Source organism: Sander lucioperca, chromosome 12 (genome assembly GCF_008315115.2).
Source record: "Sander lucioperca isolate FBNREF2018 chromosome 12, SLUC_FBN_1.2, whole genome shotgun sequence".
In the NCBI taxonomy this organism is placed as follows: Eukaryota; Metazoa; Chordata; class Actinopteri; order Perciformes; family Percidae; genus Sander; species Sander lucioperca.
The window spans coordinates 1203146-1219389 of record NC_050184.1 but is presented as its reverse complement, the minus strand read 5'-3'; the positions used below and the strand labels follow the sequence as shown (position 1 = coordinate 1219389).

The 16244-nt window shown below is 41.8% G+C and overlaps 1 protein-coding gene across 2 annotated transcripts in view; it reads right to left on the bottom strand.

Annotated features, from left to right (window-relative positions):
- Positions 1-87: 87 nt before the first annotated feature.
- Positions 88-16244, bottom strand: part of LOC116050868 (immunoglobulin superfamily member 21-like) — a 68271-nt gene continuing 52114 nt past the window's right edge. For both annotated transcript variants that reach the window (XM_031301091.2, XM_031301092.2), the window contains exons 8-10: positions 12736-12928; positions 12609-12641; positions 88-684 (exon numbers count right to left, since the gene is read on the bottom strand). In XM_031301091.2, the coding sequence (XP_031156951.1) occupies positions 602-684; positions 12609-12641; positions 12736-12928 (309 nt within the window). In that variant the 3' untranslated portion in view covers positions 88-601. The remainder of the gene's footprint in view (positions 685-12608; positions 12642-12735; positions 12929-16244) is intronic.

Here is a 16244-nt window from a genome sequence, read left to right as displayed (position 1 = left end):
AGTGTAAAGCATTACAATTCAAAGACAGTAATATTGTAATGTAACTAATTACTCTCAAATGACAGTAACTAGTAATCTATAATGTATTACATTTTGGAAGTAACTTGCCCAACACTGACAATGGGTCAAATAGAACTCCTTGCACTGCCACTGCGGCAAATATTGGGATGGCTCCTTCCCTAACACATATAATCTCACTCCAAACTTTTGATAAAACTTGACCATAATCCAGTGCCATTATTCCATGGGATCTAGTGTCAACCCTGCAGACATTTTTAGGTGACATCACACACACTACACCAACCTTTTCCTTAGTATGATGCAGTTAGAGCCTCTTACAAACTCATAATCAGTCAGATTAGTGTAACTCATCAGCAAAGTTTGTCATAGTGCGAGGGCATGCTGTACAGCATCTGGACCTTTGCTGTGTGGCTGATGCTGTGTCAGTGTCTGTCTTCTCTCCCAGTCCTGCTACACCTTTACTGTTTAGCTCTGCTGGAACAGCTGGGTTGGGGTTTACCTACTGCGGGGGAGTCACTAAAGAGCAGGTGCCTCAGGTTGATGCCGGTGGTGGTGTGTGGAGGCGCAGCAAGGTCCTGGGTCACGTCAGCTCGCAGGTGAGGCTCAGCAGCAACAACATGGAGGTTAATGTGAGGGGGCACTGACTGGCTGCTGCGTCAGTGGCTGCACACAAACAAGACAGCATGCATTACAGAGCACTGCTACAGATTAATACAATTACAATAATAATTGTGTGTGTGTGTGTGTGTGTGTGTGTGTGTGTGTGTGTGTGTGTGTGTGTGTGTTAGGGCTGAACAATTTGGGGAAAAATAATTCAGAATCCAAAAAGTGGAAATAAAAAATGTTAAACCAAATATTACACCATTACATTACAATTACATTCAAATAAACATTCACATTCAATTAATCACGGTCTTCACAATCAGCTGATCGCATTCTTTCAAATCGCGATTTCAATTTGAAAACGATTAATCGCTCAGCCCTAGTGTGTGTGTGTGTGTGTGTGTGCATCAAAGCCTGATATATCTTAAGGGCCATCCACCCCAAAAACGATAACTATAAATATATAGTTTTCAAAATCCTTCTAACTCAAGTGGATGGTGGGGTCCACACCACAACTATAACGGCAACCGCAGTGGTAAACAATATCATTGGGATCACTTTCAGAGAGATTTGTTGAACAATAGAAACACTGTCAGCCAATCACAATTTATCTCAACTCACAACATGACATGGCGGAGAGAGACACTGCAGAGAACTTTGTTCCACACAGGTGGTCAGTGGCGTGGTGGGACTTTCCACTCGATGGGGCTACAATCCTTTAGCTGTATTTTTGTATTTTTTGACATACCTTTGAAAGTATTTCTCATGTCACAGAAGCCACTGAGAGTGGATCTTGTGTTTTGGATGTTATTATCATACTGTCGGTGGTTTTGTTCCAGTGCTCTGCACAGATCTGACGTAGCCTGCCCGCTCTGATCTCCGGTTCTCTGAGCTCTGTGTGCCGCTGTAGCCTGGAGAAGGCAGCGGTGTCCGTCCCCAGGGACCCACGATAGACTTTTATGGTTCATAAAATTTACCTGAATTCAAGAATATGTAGGATATTAATATAGACATTCCTGTAATCTTATGTTGCAACGTCTGCTGTAGTGTGTATTATGTATTATTATCAGCTGGGGCGTGCAGTGCGTGCTTGACGCCCCTGTTTACATAACGTTTTCATTTAGCAGTGTGGATGCTCACATCGTTATAGTTATGATTATAGTTATTGTTCTTCGTGTGGACGGCCCTTTATTCCTCCATGCCATAAAGCTAAAATGTGTTTAAGGTAATTCCTGAACCTTTTTTTTCTAAAATAAAAAAATGCATATTCATTGTTTCCCACAGGTTAAGAATTTACTTGTAGTGGTAGGTGGTGCAAGATGTGATGGTGCAGCGTGATGGCTGGGTTCAGTAATAAACTACAAACAAACAAAGATTTACGAACTACATTTTTTATTGAAAACAATGACTACATAACATTAACAGATCATTTAGAAATAACTATTTACATATGTAAATAGTTTTTACATTATATTACATTAAACAAAACTAGATGAAAAGATGATACAGATACAGATGGAGTGTAGCTATGATGTGCTTCATCATTAAATCTGGTTGGTTTGTCAAATACATTTAATGGTTCAGCAGATAAAATACCTAATTACCCTGAACCCAAATGTTAGACGGGAACCATCACCTTATGGTTGTGGAGAGGTTTGTGTCCCTATGAACCTGAGGGCTGTGTTGTCTGGTGCTCCTGGTAGGGTCTCCAATGGCAAAATGGTCTCAGCTGAGGGGCCAGATGAAGAATGGTTCAAAAACCCTATGAGTGACCGAGGAAGAGATAGAGTGACCCTGCCCGGAGGAAGCTCGGGGCCCCGTCTGGAGCTGGGCCCAGATGGAGGGCTCGTCAGCGAGCACCTGGTGGCCGGGTTTGCTACGTGGCACTTCTCTCTCCATCCCATGGGCCCACCACCTGTGGGAGGAACCGCTGGGGTCGGGTGCGCTGCCACACAGGTGGCGGTGAAGGTCAGGGGCCTCGACGGACCAGACCCAGGCAGCAGAGGCTGGCTCTGGGGACGTGGAATGTCACCTCTCTGTGGGGGAAGGAGCCGGAACTTGTGCAGGAGGTGGAGCGTTACCAGTTAGATCTGGTGGGGCTTACCTCTACGCACAGTCTCGGTTCTGGAACCATACTCCTGGTTAGGGGTTGGACTCTTTTCTTCTCCGGAGTTACCCAGGGTGTGAGGCGCCGGGCAGGTGTGGCGATACTCACAAGTCCCCGGCTGAGCGCATCTACGTTGGAGTTTACCCCGGTGGACGAGAGGGTCACCTCCCTACGCCTGCGGGTTGTGGGGGGGAAAACTTGCATATGCACCAAACAAAAGCTCGGAGTATTTGGCCTTCTTGGAGACCTTGAATGGAGTCCTGTATCGGGCTCCAGTCGGGGACCCCATAGTTCTACTGGGTTTTCATTGCTGAAGCTGCGACGGGGAGCTGTGGTCTTAGGGTCTTAGGTGCCTCAAGGGGCGGTAACCCCGACACCGATGGTCAGGGAAGCCGTCCGACTTAAGGAGTCTTTCAGGGATATGTTATCCCAGAGGACTCCGGAGGCAGTTGCAGGGTACCGAAGGGCTAGAAGGACTGCTGCCTTTGCCGTGAAAGAGGCAAAGCAGCGGGTGTGGGAGAAGTTTGGAGAAGACATGGAGAAGGACTTCCGGTTGGCACCAAGGTGCTTCTGGAAAACCATTCGCCACCTCAGAAGGAGGAAGCAGGGAACCATCCAAGCTGTGTACAGTAAGGATGGGACGCTGTTGACCTCAACTGAGGAGGTAATAAGGCGGTGGAAGGAGCACTTTGAGGAACTCCTAAATCCAACTAATACGCCCTCTATGTTAGAGGCAGAGCTTGAGATGATTGTCGTCGGGTGTGGAGGGGCTGTCATGGATGACACGCCTCTTCAGCATTGTGTGGAGGTCTGGGACAGTGCCAAAGGGGTGGGGGATCGGGGTAGTGGTTCCCCTGTTCAAAAAGGGGGACCAGAGGGTATGTGCCAATTACAGGGGTATCACACTTTTCAGCCTCCCTGGTAAAGTCTACTCCAAGGTACTGGAAAAGAGGGTTTGGCTGATAGTTGAACCTCGGGTTGAAGAGGAACAATGCAGATTCCATCCTGGTCATGGAACAACGGACCAGATCTTCACTCTCGCAAGGATCCTGGAGGGAGCCTGGGAGTATGCCCATCCAGTCTACATGTGTTTTGTGGATCTAGAGAAGGCATATGACCGGGTCCGTGAGGAGCTCGGAGTAGAACCGCTGCTCCTTTGTGTCGAAAGGAGCCAGTTGAGGTGGTTCGGGCATCTGTAAGGATGCCCCCTGGGCGCCTCCCTAGGGAGGTGTTCCAGGCACGCCCAGCTGGGAGGAGACCTCGGGGAAGACCCAGGACTAGGTGGAGGGATTATATCTCCAACCTGGCCTGGGAACGCCTCGGGATCCCCCAGTCAGAGCTGGTTAATGTGGCTCGGGAAAGGGAAGTTTGGGGTCCCCTGCTGGAGCTGCTGCCCCCACGACCCGACCCCGGATAAGCGAATGAAGATGGATGGATGGATGAAATGTTATATATATATATATATATATATATTAACAACTTCACCTTAAAACCATACTATGACCATACTGACAGTTACAAGTTAATCTAAATGTCAACACTGTCTCTTCCTTACTCATGTTACATCATATTAGACACAAGATATTTAATGTTCAAACTGATGAACTTTATTGTTTTTTGCAAATATTCACTTGTTTTGAATTTGATGCCTGCAACGTGTTCCAAAAAAGCTGGGAAAGAGGCAACAAAAGACAATTTAAGGAATGCTCAAAACACACTTGTTTGGAACATTCCACAGGTGAACAGGTTAACTGGTCATGATTGGGTGTAAAAGGAGGATCCCCAAAAGGCTCAGTCGTTCACAAGCAAGGATGGGGCGAGGGCGAGGTTCACCACTTTGTGAACAACTGCGTCAGCAAATAGTCCAACAGTTTAAGAACAACCTTTCTCAAAGTAAAATTGCAGGAAATTAGGGATTTCATAATCTACAGTCCATAATATCATCAAAAGATTCAGAGAAACTGGAGAAATCTCTGCACGTAAGCGGCAAGCCCGAAAACCAACATTGAATGTCCGTGACCTATGATCCCTCAGACGGCACTGCATTAAAAACCGACATCATAATGTAAAGGAAATTACCACGTGGGCTCAGGAACACTTCGGAAAACCATTGTCAGTTAACACAGTTTGTCGCTACATCTACAAGTGCAAGTTAAAACTCTACCATGCAAAGCCAAAGCCATATATCAACAACACCCAGAAACGCCACCGGCTTCTCTGGGCCCGAGCTCATCTGAGATGGACTGACGCTAAGTGGAAAAGTGTGCCTTGGTCTCACGAGTCATTTCAAATTGTTTTTGGAAATCATGGACATCATGTCTTCTGGGCCAAAGAGGAAAAGGACCATCCAGATTGTTATCAGCGCAAAGTTCAAAAGCCAGCATCTGTGATGGTATGGGGGTGTATTAGTGCCCATGGCATGGATAACTTACACATCTGTGAAGGCACCATTAATGCTGAAAGGTACATACAGGTTTTGGAGCAACATAGAGTATGCTGCCATCCAAGCAACGTCTTTTTCAGGGACGTCCCTGCTTATTTCAGCAAGACAATGCTAAGCCATATTCTGCATGTGTTACAACAGCATGACTTCGTAGTAAAAGAGTGCAGGTACTAGACTGGCCTGCCTGCTGTCCAGACCTGTCCCCCATTGAAAATGTGAGGCGCATTATGAAGCGCAAAATACGACAACAGAGTCGTACATCAAGCAAGAATGGGAAAGAATTCCACCTACAAAGCTTCACCAATTAGTGTCCTCCTTTCCCAAACTCCTGAGTATTGTTAAAAGAAAAGGTGATGTAACACAGTGGTAAATATGCCCCTGTCCCAGTTTTTTTTGGAGCGTGTTGCAGGCATCAAATTCAAAATGAGTGAATATTTGCAACATTTGTAACGTTTGAACAATAAATATCTTGTCTTTGTAGTGTATGCAACTGAATATAGGTTAAAAAGAATTTGCAAATCATTGTATTCTGTTTTTATTTACGTTTTACACAACATCCCAACTTCATTGGGGTTTGTATTTTTGTGCTACGCAATCGCATTTTTGAGGGGCTTAGGATGCTGTATACTCACAAAAATGTGCTTCTGTAGTGATTTGGCTTGTGTGTGAACCACTAATGCACCCCCTGGTTCGGATAAAGTTCCTTTGATGTTCACGAAATTAGGTGGGAACATTGTTTTCATCTTGAGAAACATGGATAATTTTTTTGAATTTTTTTGGCCTGACAGGAAGTCCGCCATCTTGGACTTTGTGCGTTAATTTTCATTTTACGAACATGTTTGAGGACTTTAAGATGCACGGAAACTTGCATCCTAAAGTTGATCGCATTTTTGACACCCTTAATATACTCGAAAACTCACCAAATGTGGCGCACACATCAAAACCTGTGAGCAATGCGAGATTATACCGCAATTTCGTTAATGAGTGTTTAGTGGGGCTTCATAGCGCCCCCTAATGCGTGGAACGCCTTAATTTGGACATAGTTGCTCCGATATTCACGAAATTTGGTACACACATTGCTGTCATCAGTACGAACATTATGTTCAATTTACTTTCATTAGCTCCGCCCAACTGGAAGTCGGCCATTTTGAAATGTATGCATTTTTCACTTAATTTTTGCAATTTTTTTCGAAATTCTCCTAGGTTGTGATTCCAATCTTCACAAAACTTTGCAGGTCGAATCTGTAGACCGTCATGACAAAAAGCTTCCAAAAAATTTTTGCTCGGTTCAAAATTGCATTAAAGCAACACTAGGTAACTTTTCCTGCTTCGGTCCCCCTACAGGCTGGAAGCGGAATTGTCCATTACATTACATTATGCAAGTTTGCCAGATCGGGTAGCGGATCTGTAGTTCGAATGAACTACAGATCCGACTATGAGAAAGACAATGTAATGGACAATTCCACTTCCAATGTAGGGGGACCGAAGCGGGAAAAGTTACCTAGTGTTGCTTTAATTATAAACTAACACATTTTTTTAGTTAGCTACCAAACACAAACTTTTACATATCTCGTCCAAAGTAAATGCTATCATTGCGAAACTTAAGATTATTGTTAATGCAACTCGGAGACTGTGGACCAACAATTGCAAAGACTGGCCATTAGGGGGAGCTATAATCAACATAGACGCGTTTTGGTCTATAACTCCCACATTACATATCGCAGATTCAAAGTCTTTACATCCACATGTCCCTTGAATGAAGCTGAATCATACAGCCTAGGACTTGCCCATTTAGAGGTTGGATCTTTTTTTCGCAAAATAGCGATAAATGCAATTTTTATGCTACTTTTGCAAACTCCTCCTAGGCACTCTGATCTGCACGACACTTTGCATGTAGAATCTGTGGACCCTCATGACAAAAAAGATATAAGAACTTTGATAATCTAAAAAATATGCGAGTTATAGAGGAACAACTTCCTGTACGTGGCAGTCAAAACAGGAAGTTTTGGGTATCTTGGTAACAGTTATTCTGATTGACAGAAAATTCAACACAGTTGTTCCCCAGTGCCAGGGCCCAGGGCCAGTGAGGCTCTGTGCCAAATTTGGCATCAATCAGCCTTTAGATGGCGCCGTTTTAATTTTCTTTTCATTTTGGCAAAATCGCGATATATGCAAAACCTCTTTCTAACAACTCCTACAGCGTGAATCCGATCTGCATGAAACTTTGCATGTAGAATCCAGTCTACAGTATCTTGGCAACAGTTATTCTGAATTAGACGAAACCCGGCACAGTTGTTCCTGATGCTCCACTGAGGCTGTGTGCAAAATTGGAAGTAAATCACCCAGGCATTCCGCCAGTACCCCCGATGTGCTGGGAGGGGCGAGGGCCCGTTCCTGGTTGCTTGAAGTTTTAATTTTGTTTGTTATAGATTCAAATAAACATGCTGCTACATGTAACTGTACTATATATGTGTCCTTGTTGCACTTATTAAGATCTCATCTGAACAGATTTTTGTCATTCATTACAATTAATGGGTACAGGCACGGTGACGGAGCTCAGGATAGCTCCAATAACTCCATTATAAAGATCAGCTCGAGCAGAGCAGACTGCCGTGGGGAGGGTGAACAACCAGACGATAAATGACGTGGGTTATTCAAATTGAAAGCATGCAAATGAACGTATCACAGAACATGAAAGCTGTGATATGCACAGGAAAGCCATGATTGCATACAAAAATCATAAATAAATCATACATCTGAAGCGGGACAGTGGACACAAAACTAAAGAAACAATAAGGATTGTGACTATTGGGGAGGGGTGTTACTTTGGCTGAGTATCTGGCTCAGTGGGGACTTGCTTTTAGTGGTGAAAGCCACAGTTTTGGAGACAGCAACAATGGCAACTATTATGGTAGCATGGAATTGATCAGTCAGTTGGAACCTTTTTTTAAAGTCTATATTGATAAATATGGAAATGCAGGCAGAGGAACCCCATTCTACCTCTCCCTGAATGTGTGTGAGGAATCCATACAGCTGATGTGACAGAAGGTGCTGGATGAAGTCTTCAGCAGAGTGAAACTTGCAAGATATTTCAAAGTCAATGTGGACTTCACGCCAGACATCACACATGTGGACCAGCTGATTTTCATCCTGCAGTACGTATCACCAGAGGGCTGTATAGAGGAGCATTTTGTTAAATTCCCCCCAATTCAAGGGGAGAAGCACTGTTTAATTCAGTTATTAGTGTTTTAGGAGAGATGGGCATTGACATTAATAACTGTAGAAGACAGTTTTATGACAATGCCAGCAACATGCAGGGCAGTGTTGGGAGTAACGCGTTACAAAAGTAACGCGTTACAAAAGTAACGCAATTACAGTAATGTATTCCTTTTTGCTGTAACGCAGTAATATAACGCATTACTAATTAAATTTCGGTAATATTATACTCGTTACAATCTCAGTAACGCGAGTTACAACGCATTTTAACGCAACATTTAGTGGTGCATTGTTTTTTTAAAGAATTCACCAACACCGCGACACATTTTTTCACAGGAAAAAAAAAGCCGTATTATTTTCCTGTCGCTGTATTCGATGGTTGAGATGACTGCAGAGACAGATACATTTGCGATATGGACATTTTCAGGAGTTATTACGTTGCGTTGAAGTGAGCTGTCCTGTTTCTGTTCCCGTGGTCAGAGCCAGAACCAGAGACGGTACGGACAGCATGTATGTCCCAACAGGTGACGGTACGTCAGTGGCTGACAGATATAAACATGTCGGGAATTAATGTTGAGGCTTGCTACACGTAAATATCATTGCATTTTATCAGCCGTGGAGAGTAACTCTGCCTGTAGTGGAATGGCTTCGAATGACGACCAAAAGCGCTTGTCTTTTACTGTGACCATTTACTGTTCAATATGTTGCAGTTTTACAAACAAGAAAGTGAACAACTGGAGCCTGACGGACATGTTGCATCTCAGTAAGCTAGCAAGAGTAGGCTACACAACAGACAACGTCCGTGTAGCCTACTTCAAAATAAAAGCACTTCCTGTGACGGTTCGCAGTAAAACTAAATTACTGTTAAATAAGGTTGTGTAGGCTACCTTTTCACAAATCAGCTGTAAATCAAGTACTGTAAATAATGTAAATAGTGAGTTTTAATCACACTATAATTGAACATTTCCTTTAGAGTGTTTTAAACTAAACAACATGAATTTCTTATTCAAGTGCTATAAACAAACATTTTACAACAATGTCGTACTTTTAATTGAGTATTTTCATTTTCTCCTACTTGCCTGTTATACGTTTTACTTATCTATTTTTTATAGCTTTAGTTACTTTGCATATTTATATTGATTATACAAAATATGAATAATCTATGATGTATTAAAGTGGATAAAGAGGAGACTTTATTGATCCGGTGGTGAAATTCACAAGCTAGCTGCCAAATCAAATTTCCCCTGTTATTTTGGTGAAAGTAACTCAAAAGTAATGCAAAAGTAGTGTAACGCATTACAATTCAGAGACAGTAATATTGTAATATAACTAATTACTCTCAAATGACAGTAACTAGTAATCTATAATGTATTACATTTTGGAAGTAACTTGCCCAACACTGATGCAGGGTACCTACAAAGGTGTGCAGGCCCCGCATCTAAAAGATCAACCCACTGGCTGAGTGGGTACCCTGTGCAATGCACATATTATATTTTCAGTTTTTACTGTACTATATTAAGTATAATACAGTAATATCAGTCTTACAGTAGAGAAAAAAAATTCCAACAGCTTTTTTGTTAACCTGGCTAGGGTTAGCAGGAGGCATAAAAGTTTATTCACATGTATTTTCTGAAATCATGCAATGACCTGCGTTGTCACTTTGTCCAAGTGGTCGATGTAATTGTTGCAGGCCTCTCTGGTGAGTTTTGTGGTCCAAAATGTCTCGATTGCAGCCATGAGTTAAGATTCCCTACAAATTAGGCGACCTGCAGTATTAAATGGAAAAGTCAAACAGTAGTTCAGTTTTATACATTAACATTCTAAACGTGTTCTAGTTTGTTTCCTGTGCCACGTTTCAGAAAAGGAGGTTTAACAAACTCAATCGAAACAGTCACTGAAATACTGTTAAAACACATGCAGACTATACGTAGCCTATTTTCATTTCTTTAAACTAACTTTCAAACTAACGTTACATTTTCAAGCTGCACCACAATCCTGCTCACTCAGAAATATTAACATATAATCTCCCAATATTATAGGAATTATGTTCCAGCAGTGTGGCTAATCACATCATGTGTGCAGATTGCAGTTTTATAAACACTGTAAACAAGTCACTAAACTTCGGTGTCTCTTCGACCGCATTTCAGCTAACACTAATTAGCATTTGACAGACAAACGCATGATTACCTTACATGTTAATTTACCTTACAGGTTAATCTAACAGGCAGAAATAACAGCAACATTGATCCATCATAAAACGGAGAGAAAACAGACGGAATGTGTTATGTCTGTACGTTTTTAAAATCATCAAAAGCACACAGATCTAGCTAACGTGTTAGCTGAAATAAGGTCAGTCTGAGAAACACTGGAGTTTTAACGTGTACACTCAATGACAAAATGAATTGATACCTATTTCAATTTTTTTTTTATTAACGTTAGTTGTAACGTTAGCCCTTTTGCTAAATGAGAGCAACACAAATGCACAATTAATCTCTTACCGTTCATCCTGTTCCACAGCTGAATGAATAAGATGAATATTAGCTCCACCATAAGAAAGTGAGTGAATTTCTTTCACACTTTGTTAGTTTATAGTCTTCTTCTTTCTTCATCCTGTGGAGTCAGCGAGCAGAAATACGAACAGCGCCACTCTGCCATTGTAACCCATTCTTTGGTCAGAGGGTGTATTGGTCATAAATCCTAAAATCCTGTCAACCATTCTGTCAACAGGATTCAAGCATTCTGCTACCACCTACCATCTACAGTCACCAAGTGCATTATACTTAATCCCCCGCTTACCGTTTCCAGGGTTAGGGTTAGGGGTTAGCTCATTCGTACTCTGGTGCGGACCAAACAACCAAACTCTGGTCTGCTTGAAAACGGGGGTCTTGGTTCCCTTCCATGTGAACTACAGTTCGGTTCACTTTAGGTGAGAATGCGATCTGACCCATTATTTGTTTACAATGTTTGGTGCATTTGACAAAGTGCAATGTAAAAGCTAACCGAACCAAATGAAAAATGCAACAATGGTTGCAACTTCACCCCCGAATTGCACCGAATCTACCAAACTAGGTAGGTGTGAAAGTGCCCTTATATTCAACTCGCTGTATTAACAAACTCCTCCTGCAGATTTGATCAAAATTACTTCAAATTTTGTGCAATCTAAAGACCTGAACAATGAAAAGTTTTCGTCAAACGGTGTGGGCATGGCTAGACGGACATTTTTCAAGTTTCGCCAATTGATAATGGGCCATTGTAAACATTTCGGAAAGAAAAAGTAAGTTGTGTACATTGTCCAATCTGCTCGCATTTTCTCATGCATAATAAGAGTCCCGGCCTGAGAACATATACATGCCAATATTGACTCATAGTCATAGCACCACCTACAGGTTACAGGAAATCAGACTTATGTGAAAAGCGTCCAATTTACATGAAATTTACATTGTGTGGTCTACACATGATAGTGAGCAACAAAATACATGTCTCGTGCCACCCTCTATACTGTCATAACTTACGAACAGTTTGACGTATAATTCTGTGGAAGGTATCATTGCACCTAGCAGGGATCCTTTTTCATTGTTCATGGTTTGCCCCGCCCCCTCATTTTTATTTTACGAACATGTTTAAGACTTTAGGATGCACAATTACAACATTTTGCAGCCATGTTCATTTAAATTGATAATGCAGTTGGGCTTAGGTATGGCACATCTGCTCTATAGTGATTACTCCTTTGAATGCACTTTTTTTAAACCTGTGAGCATTGTGTTTATTATCCAGCATGAAGGCCTTAATTTAGACATAGTTGCTCCTATATTCACAAAATTTGGTACCCACATTTCTCTCATCATTTCCGACATATTTCCAATTTGCTTCCATCAGCTCTGCCCAATGATAAGTCAGCCATTTTCAATTTTGTGCATTTTTCCTGTATTCTATTCATAATTTTTCAAAAGTCCTCCTAGATGTTCTTATTGTATTTGTGTCATATTTGGTTGGTATAATCCCCTGACTAATGTGACCCTAAATTGCAGAGGAATAGATGATACCTCCAACTATAAGTTTATTTTATCATCAAGAAGTGTTGGAAATGCTCAGCTAGTCGGAGTCAGAAGCCCGGATTTCTGTGGTCACTTTGTGTTTATATGAATGGTTCATTACATTAACAGGATGTAATCACTATAACAGTAGTCCTTGAAATGAATATGACAGAGAAAGACCTACCAATAAAATGTCTTTTCCTCAGTCTTGGGTTGTCTATAAAAACACACCAAATAAAAAAAATCATTACTGTGAGCTCACTGAACTAATGATAAATTATTAGAACAAATTCCCTCATAAACAGACTCACCAAACACGATGAGGCGGGTGTGGGTATCTGTGGACCCAAGAGGATTCTGGGCCGTGCAGCGGAACATTGAGCCATTGAGCTCAGCAGGAACTCTCTCCATGATGAGTTCCCTTCCGTTATGTTCCTCTCTGCCATCTAGCAGAGGCCCGCCGACCTTGGTCCAGGTGAATATGGGCTCAGGGAAGACCTCGCTCTGTGGACACATGCACACACACACACTTGTGTTTGAGCAGAGATCTGAAGAGACACTGGAAAATGTGCAAGAGAAAGGGGATGACAAGCAGCAAAGGGCTTTCACATTCATAAATGTGTTTGGATGTCATTAGGGCACTCTGTTTAATTGGTTGTTGATTTATCTGTGTTAATTGTTCTGTTAACTTCTGTTTTTTCTACGTCCTTCTGTTAAGCAACATGGAAATGGACTACTCATGTGCCGTGGTGATTTTATTCATCCTATACACTGTCATAAGTGAGAATTTTGATACAACGAAGGAAGTGAATATTGTGTACAAATCTCGTCAATGATTGAATATTCGAGATAAAGCTGTGCTTGTTGAAACTATGTGTCAGTCCCTCCTTTAAATGCAAAGGCAAAAAAAAGAAGGAAAAGAGGGGAGGAGTCCGTAATGGACTGAGAAGGCGAGGAAGCAGACACCTGCTTTCCATCATAACTCTGTCAAATATCAGATTGTTGAATAATGAACTGGATGGGGTCACAACACACATCTGTTGTGATGAGGATTTTTGGAGAAGTAACTTGATCTGCTTTACTGAGACATGGCTTCATGAGAACAGCGCAAGCACCGGTGGAGGACTCTGCATGTTCATTGACAACACTTGGGCCAAAGTGTTCAAGAGAGTGTGCACTAAAGACTACAAGCTGCTTTTGTGATTGGTTTAAAGACATGCCAATAAACCAGAGCATGTTCCTCTCCCATCCCGGAATGTTGGACTAACTAGACCCTCCTTCGTAGCACTGTGAGGAGTTCTGGCAAAGGGAGACTAGGTGTTAAAATAAATAAACCATGGCTCTCAAAAGATCTTAAATGTGTTTAAATGAGAAAAGGGCTGCATTTTTAGAGGAGAAGCACATTTAGTAGTTAAGCAAAAAACCCTGGTAGTGTATTGAGAAATCTGTTCTTGCCCCATTATTGCCCTGTGTTATTACTAAATAGTGTGCATTTGTAACAAGAGGACCTACACAGGTCAAGATAAAGTTTCCCCCCAGAATTCTAAGAAAAATACACATTCAATACATTTCACTTTAATTGAGGTGCAGCACTGGAGAGGTGTAATATGCAGAGTGATTGCCATAATGTCACCTAGCTGAAAGGAACAACTCTTTGAGAGGGCAAACAAATGTCCTTTATTACCCACATAATGGTAATTGCCTATCAAAGGTGGAATTGATGGCACCATATGTTCCAGTCATGAAAGATTTGCGGAGGATTCGAATCAAAGAAACAAAGGTGTACTAACTCAGCAGTCAAATTCAAAATTAAATCATCACACTAGTTAGAGACAAAATAATTGACCAGATAGTAGATCATTTGGTAGGATTTGTTGATGTTCAATACACCATTGAAAAAGGTTTATGTGACACACTTCTGAGGCCTGTACTACGAATCAAGATCAACATTCCCTGGATTTCTTTCAGTTACCCAGTTTCACTAACCCTAACAACAGCAGTCCCGCATGAGCTGTGTCATGACGGTGGTTAACAACTAGTTCAATCAACTCAGGGTTTCCCAATCCAGCGGCGCGTGCGTTCACATAAAAGAGGCGGTGTTTGCACAGCACGACCAATCGCAAACATCTACTAGAGTCGCATATTTTACCAACACAATTAGGGAATAAGAAATCTGTAGAAAGAGAACCATTTTTTTTATAACTAATCTGTGTCATTGAATGGAAAGCATATTTTACATAAGAAGAGCAAGTTATAATTCTACATAAATATGAAGAACACAGACACGGTTTTACAGGCAAAACGCAATACAGTCGCTGCTTCCTAAAACAGGAGGACAGCTGGCAAAAAAATAGCCGACGCTGTAGATGTGTAAATAACAATGCTTATCAATATCACTTCCCCATCAGTCAGGCACAACATCTGACCATAATTACACTTGTGCTTTCCATAAACTATCGTTGCTTTAGCCTATTATTTCAGTTGCAACCTTGGCAGTGGTAAGTGTAAAAATAATTCAAACCGATGTGCGTATTGGCAACACACGGCTCAAGAAGCCGACAAATAGCCTATACGTAATACCCTCTGCTTTCATAAATACCCATCAGGGAATGTTAAAAGGGTTGTCGGTCTCTAAATGTTTTAACTTTTCTGAGCGCACCTCTCTCTCTCTCCGCGCACCGAGCTCCACCGGATCTTCTAAGAACGGTGACGCCGTTATCAACCGATTGGTCAGTAGGCGGTGCTTTTACACCGGTTGATCTCTAATCTCCAACATAACCTGCTCCCGACCAGGTTAGGTGTTCAGCATAAGTTACCACGGCGATTGTAACAACTTATCCACCGTCGTGATACAGAAAACCCTGGGTTGAACCTGAAGTTACCTCGTTAACGCCAAATCTTGCTTCGTAGTACAGGCCTCTGGAGAAGTTTCAGAGAAGAACTTTCAGACTGCTGTGGACAATCCTATGATAATGGCAGCAAAATGATGGGGAATAGACAAGGTGTTCAAACAAGAATATTGCAACTGAATGAGAAGGCACTGTGTGTCCCATGCAGCAGTCACACTTTTAATCTGGATCGAGAGATTGTACAATCTTTTTAGCTCCTCTGTTCAACGCTGGGCAGTTTTACTGGAACATGTTAAGCACTTAACAGTAAAATCTTTGTTAGTGACCAGATGGGAGGCCAGGATTGACTGTGTAAAAGTGGTGCGTTGAGATCGTACAAGCATTTTCTGCTCTCCAAACCCTCTCAATGCAGAAGAAAGACAATGTCCACAGCAACCAATTATTAAGTGTTGCAATAGTTTTTTTTTATAAAAAGAGTTGTATGCAATCAAATTATTTAAGAAATGGATTATAGTAAATTATATGTAAATTATGCTCATAATTTTATCTGGACCACAGCAATGTGGGGCCAACCCTATAAATGCAAAAGTCTGTCCCTGACTTACTGAGTGATGAAGTTAAACCATTGGTCAGAGTGAGTGTTGTAGTTTCTCTTCTAGTTGCTCTTTCAAAATTAATATTCAACAGTGTTTCAGCTGGTAATGTTTTGCCATGTATTTACCTCAACTGCAGATTGAAGGCTTATATTAGAGACATGCATTTTATTACTAATCCACTCTGTTTGATAAGTATATTCTTTATTTGGTCATATTTTAGTATGAAGCTTCCTTCTTTTCTGATCTGCTGTCACAGTCTGTCTCTCATTCCTTCCTTGCCAGTCACATTCCCAATTCAACAGGTCCCTTCATTGCTATTTTCCTTTCCCCATCCTGACTGCTCCTCCCTATCTACACACCTTTTCCCACTTCCCT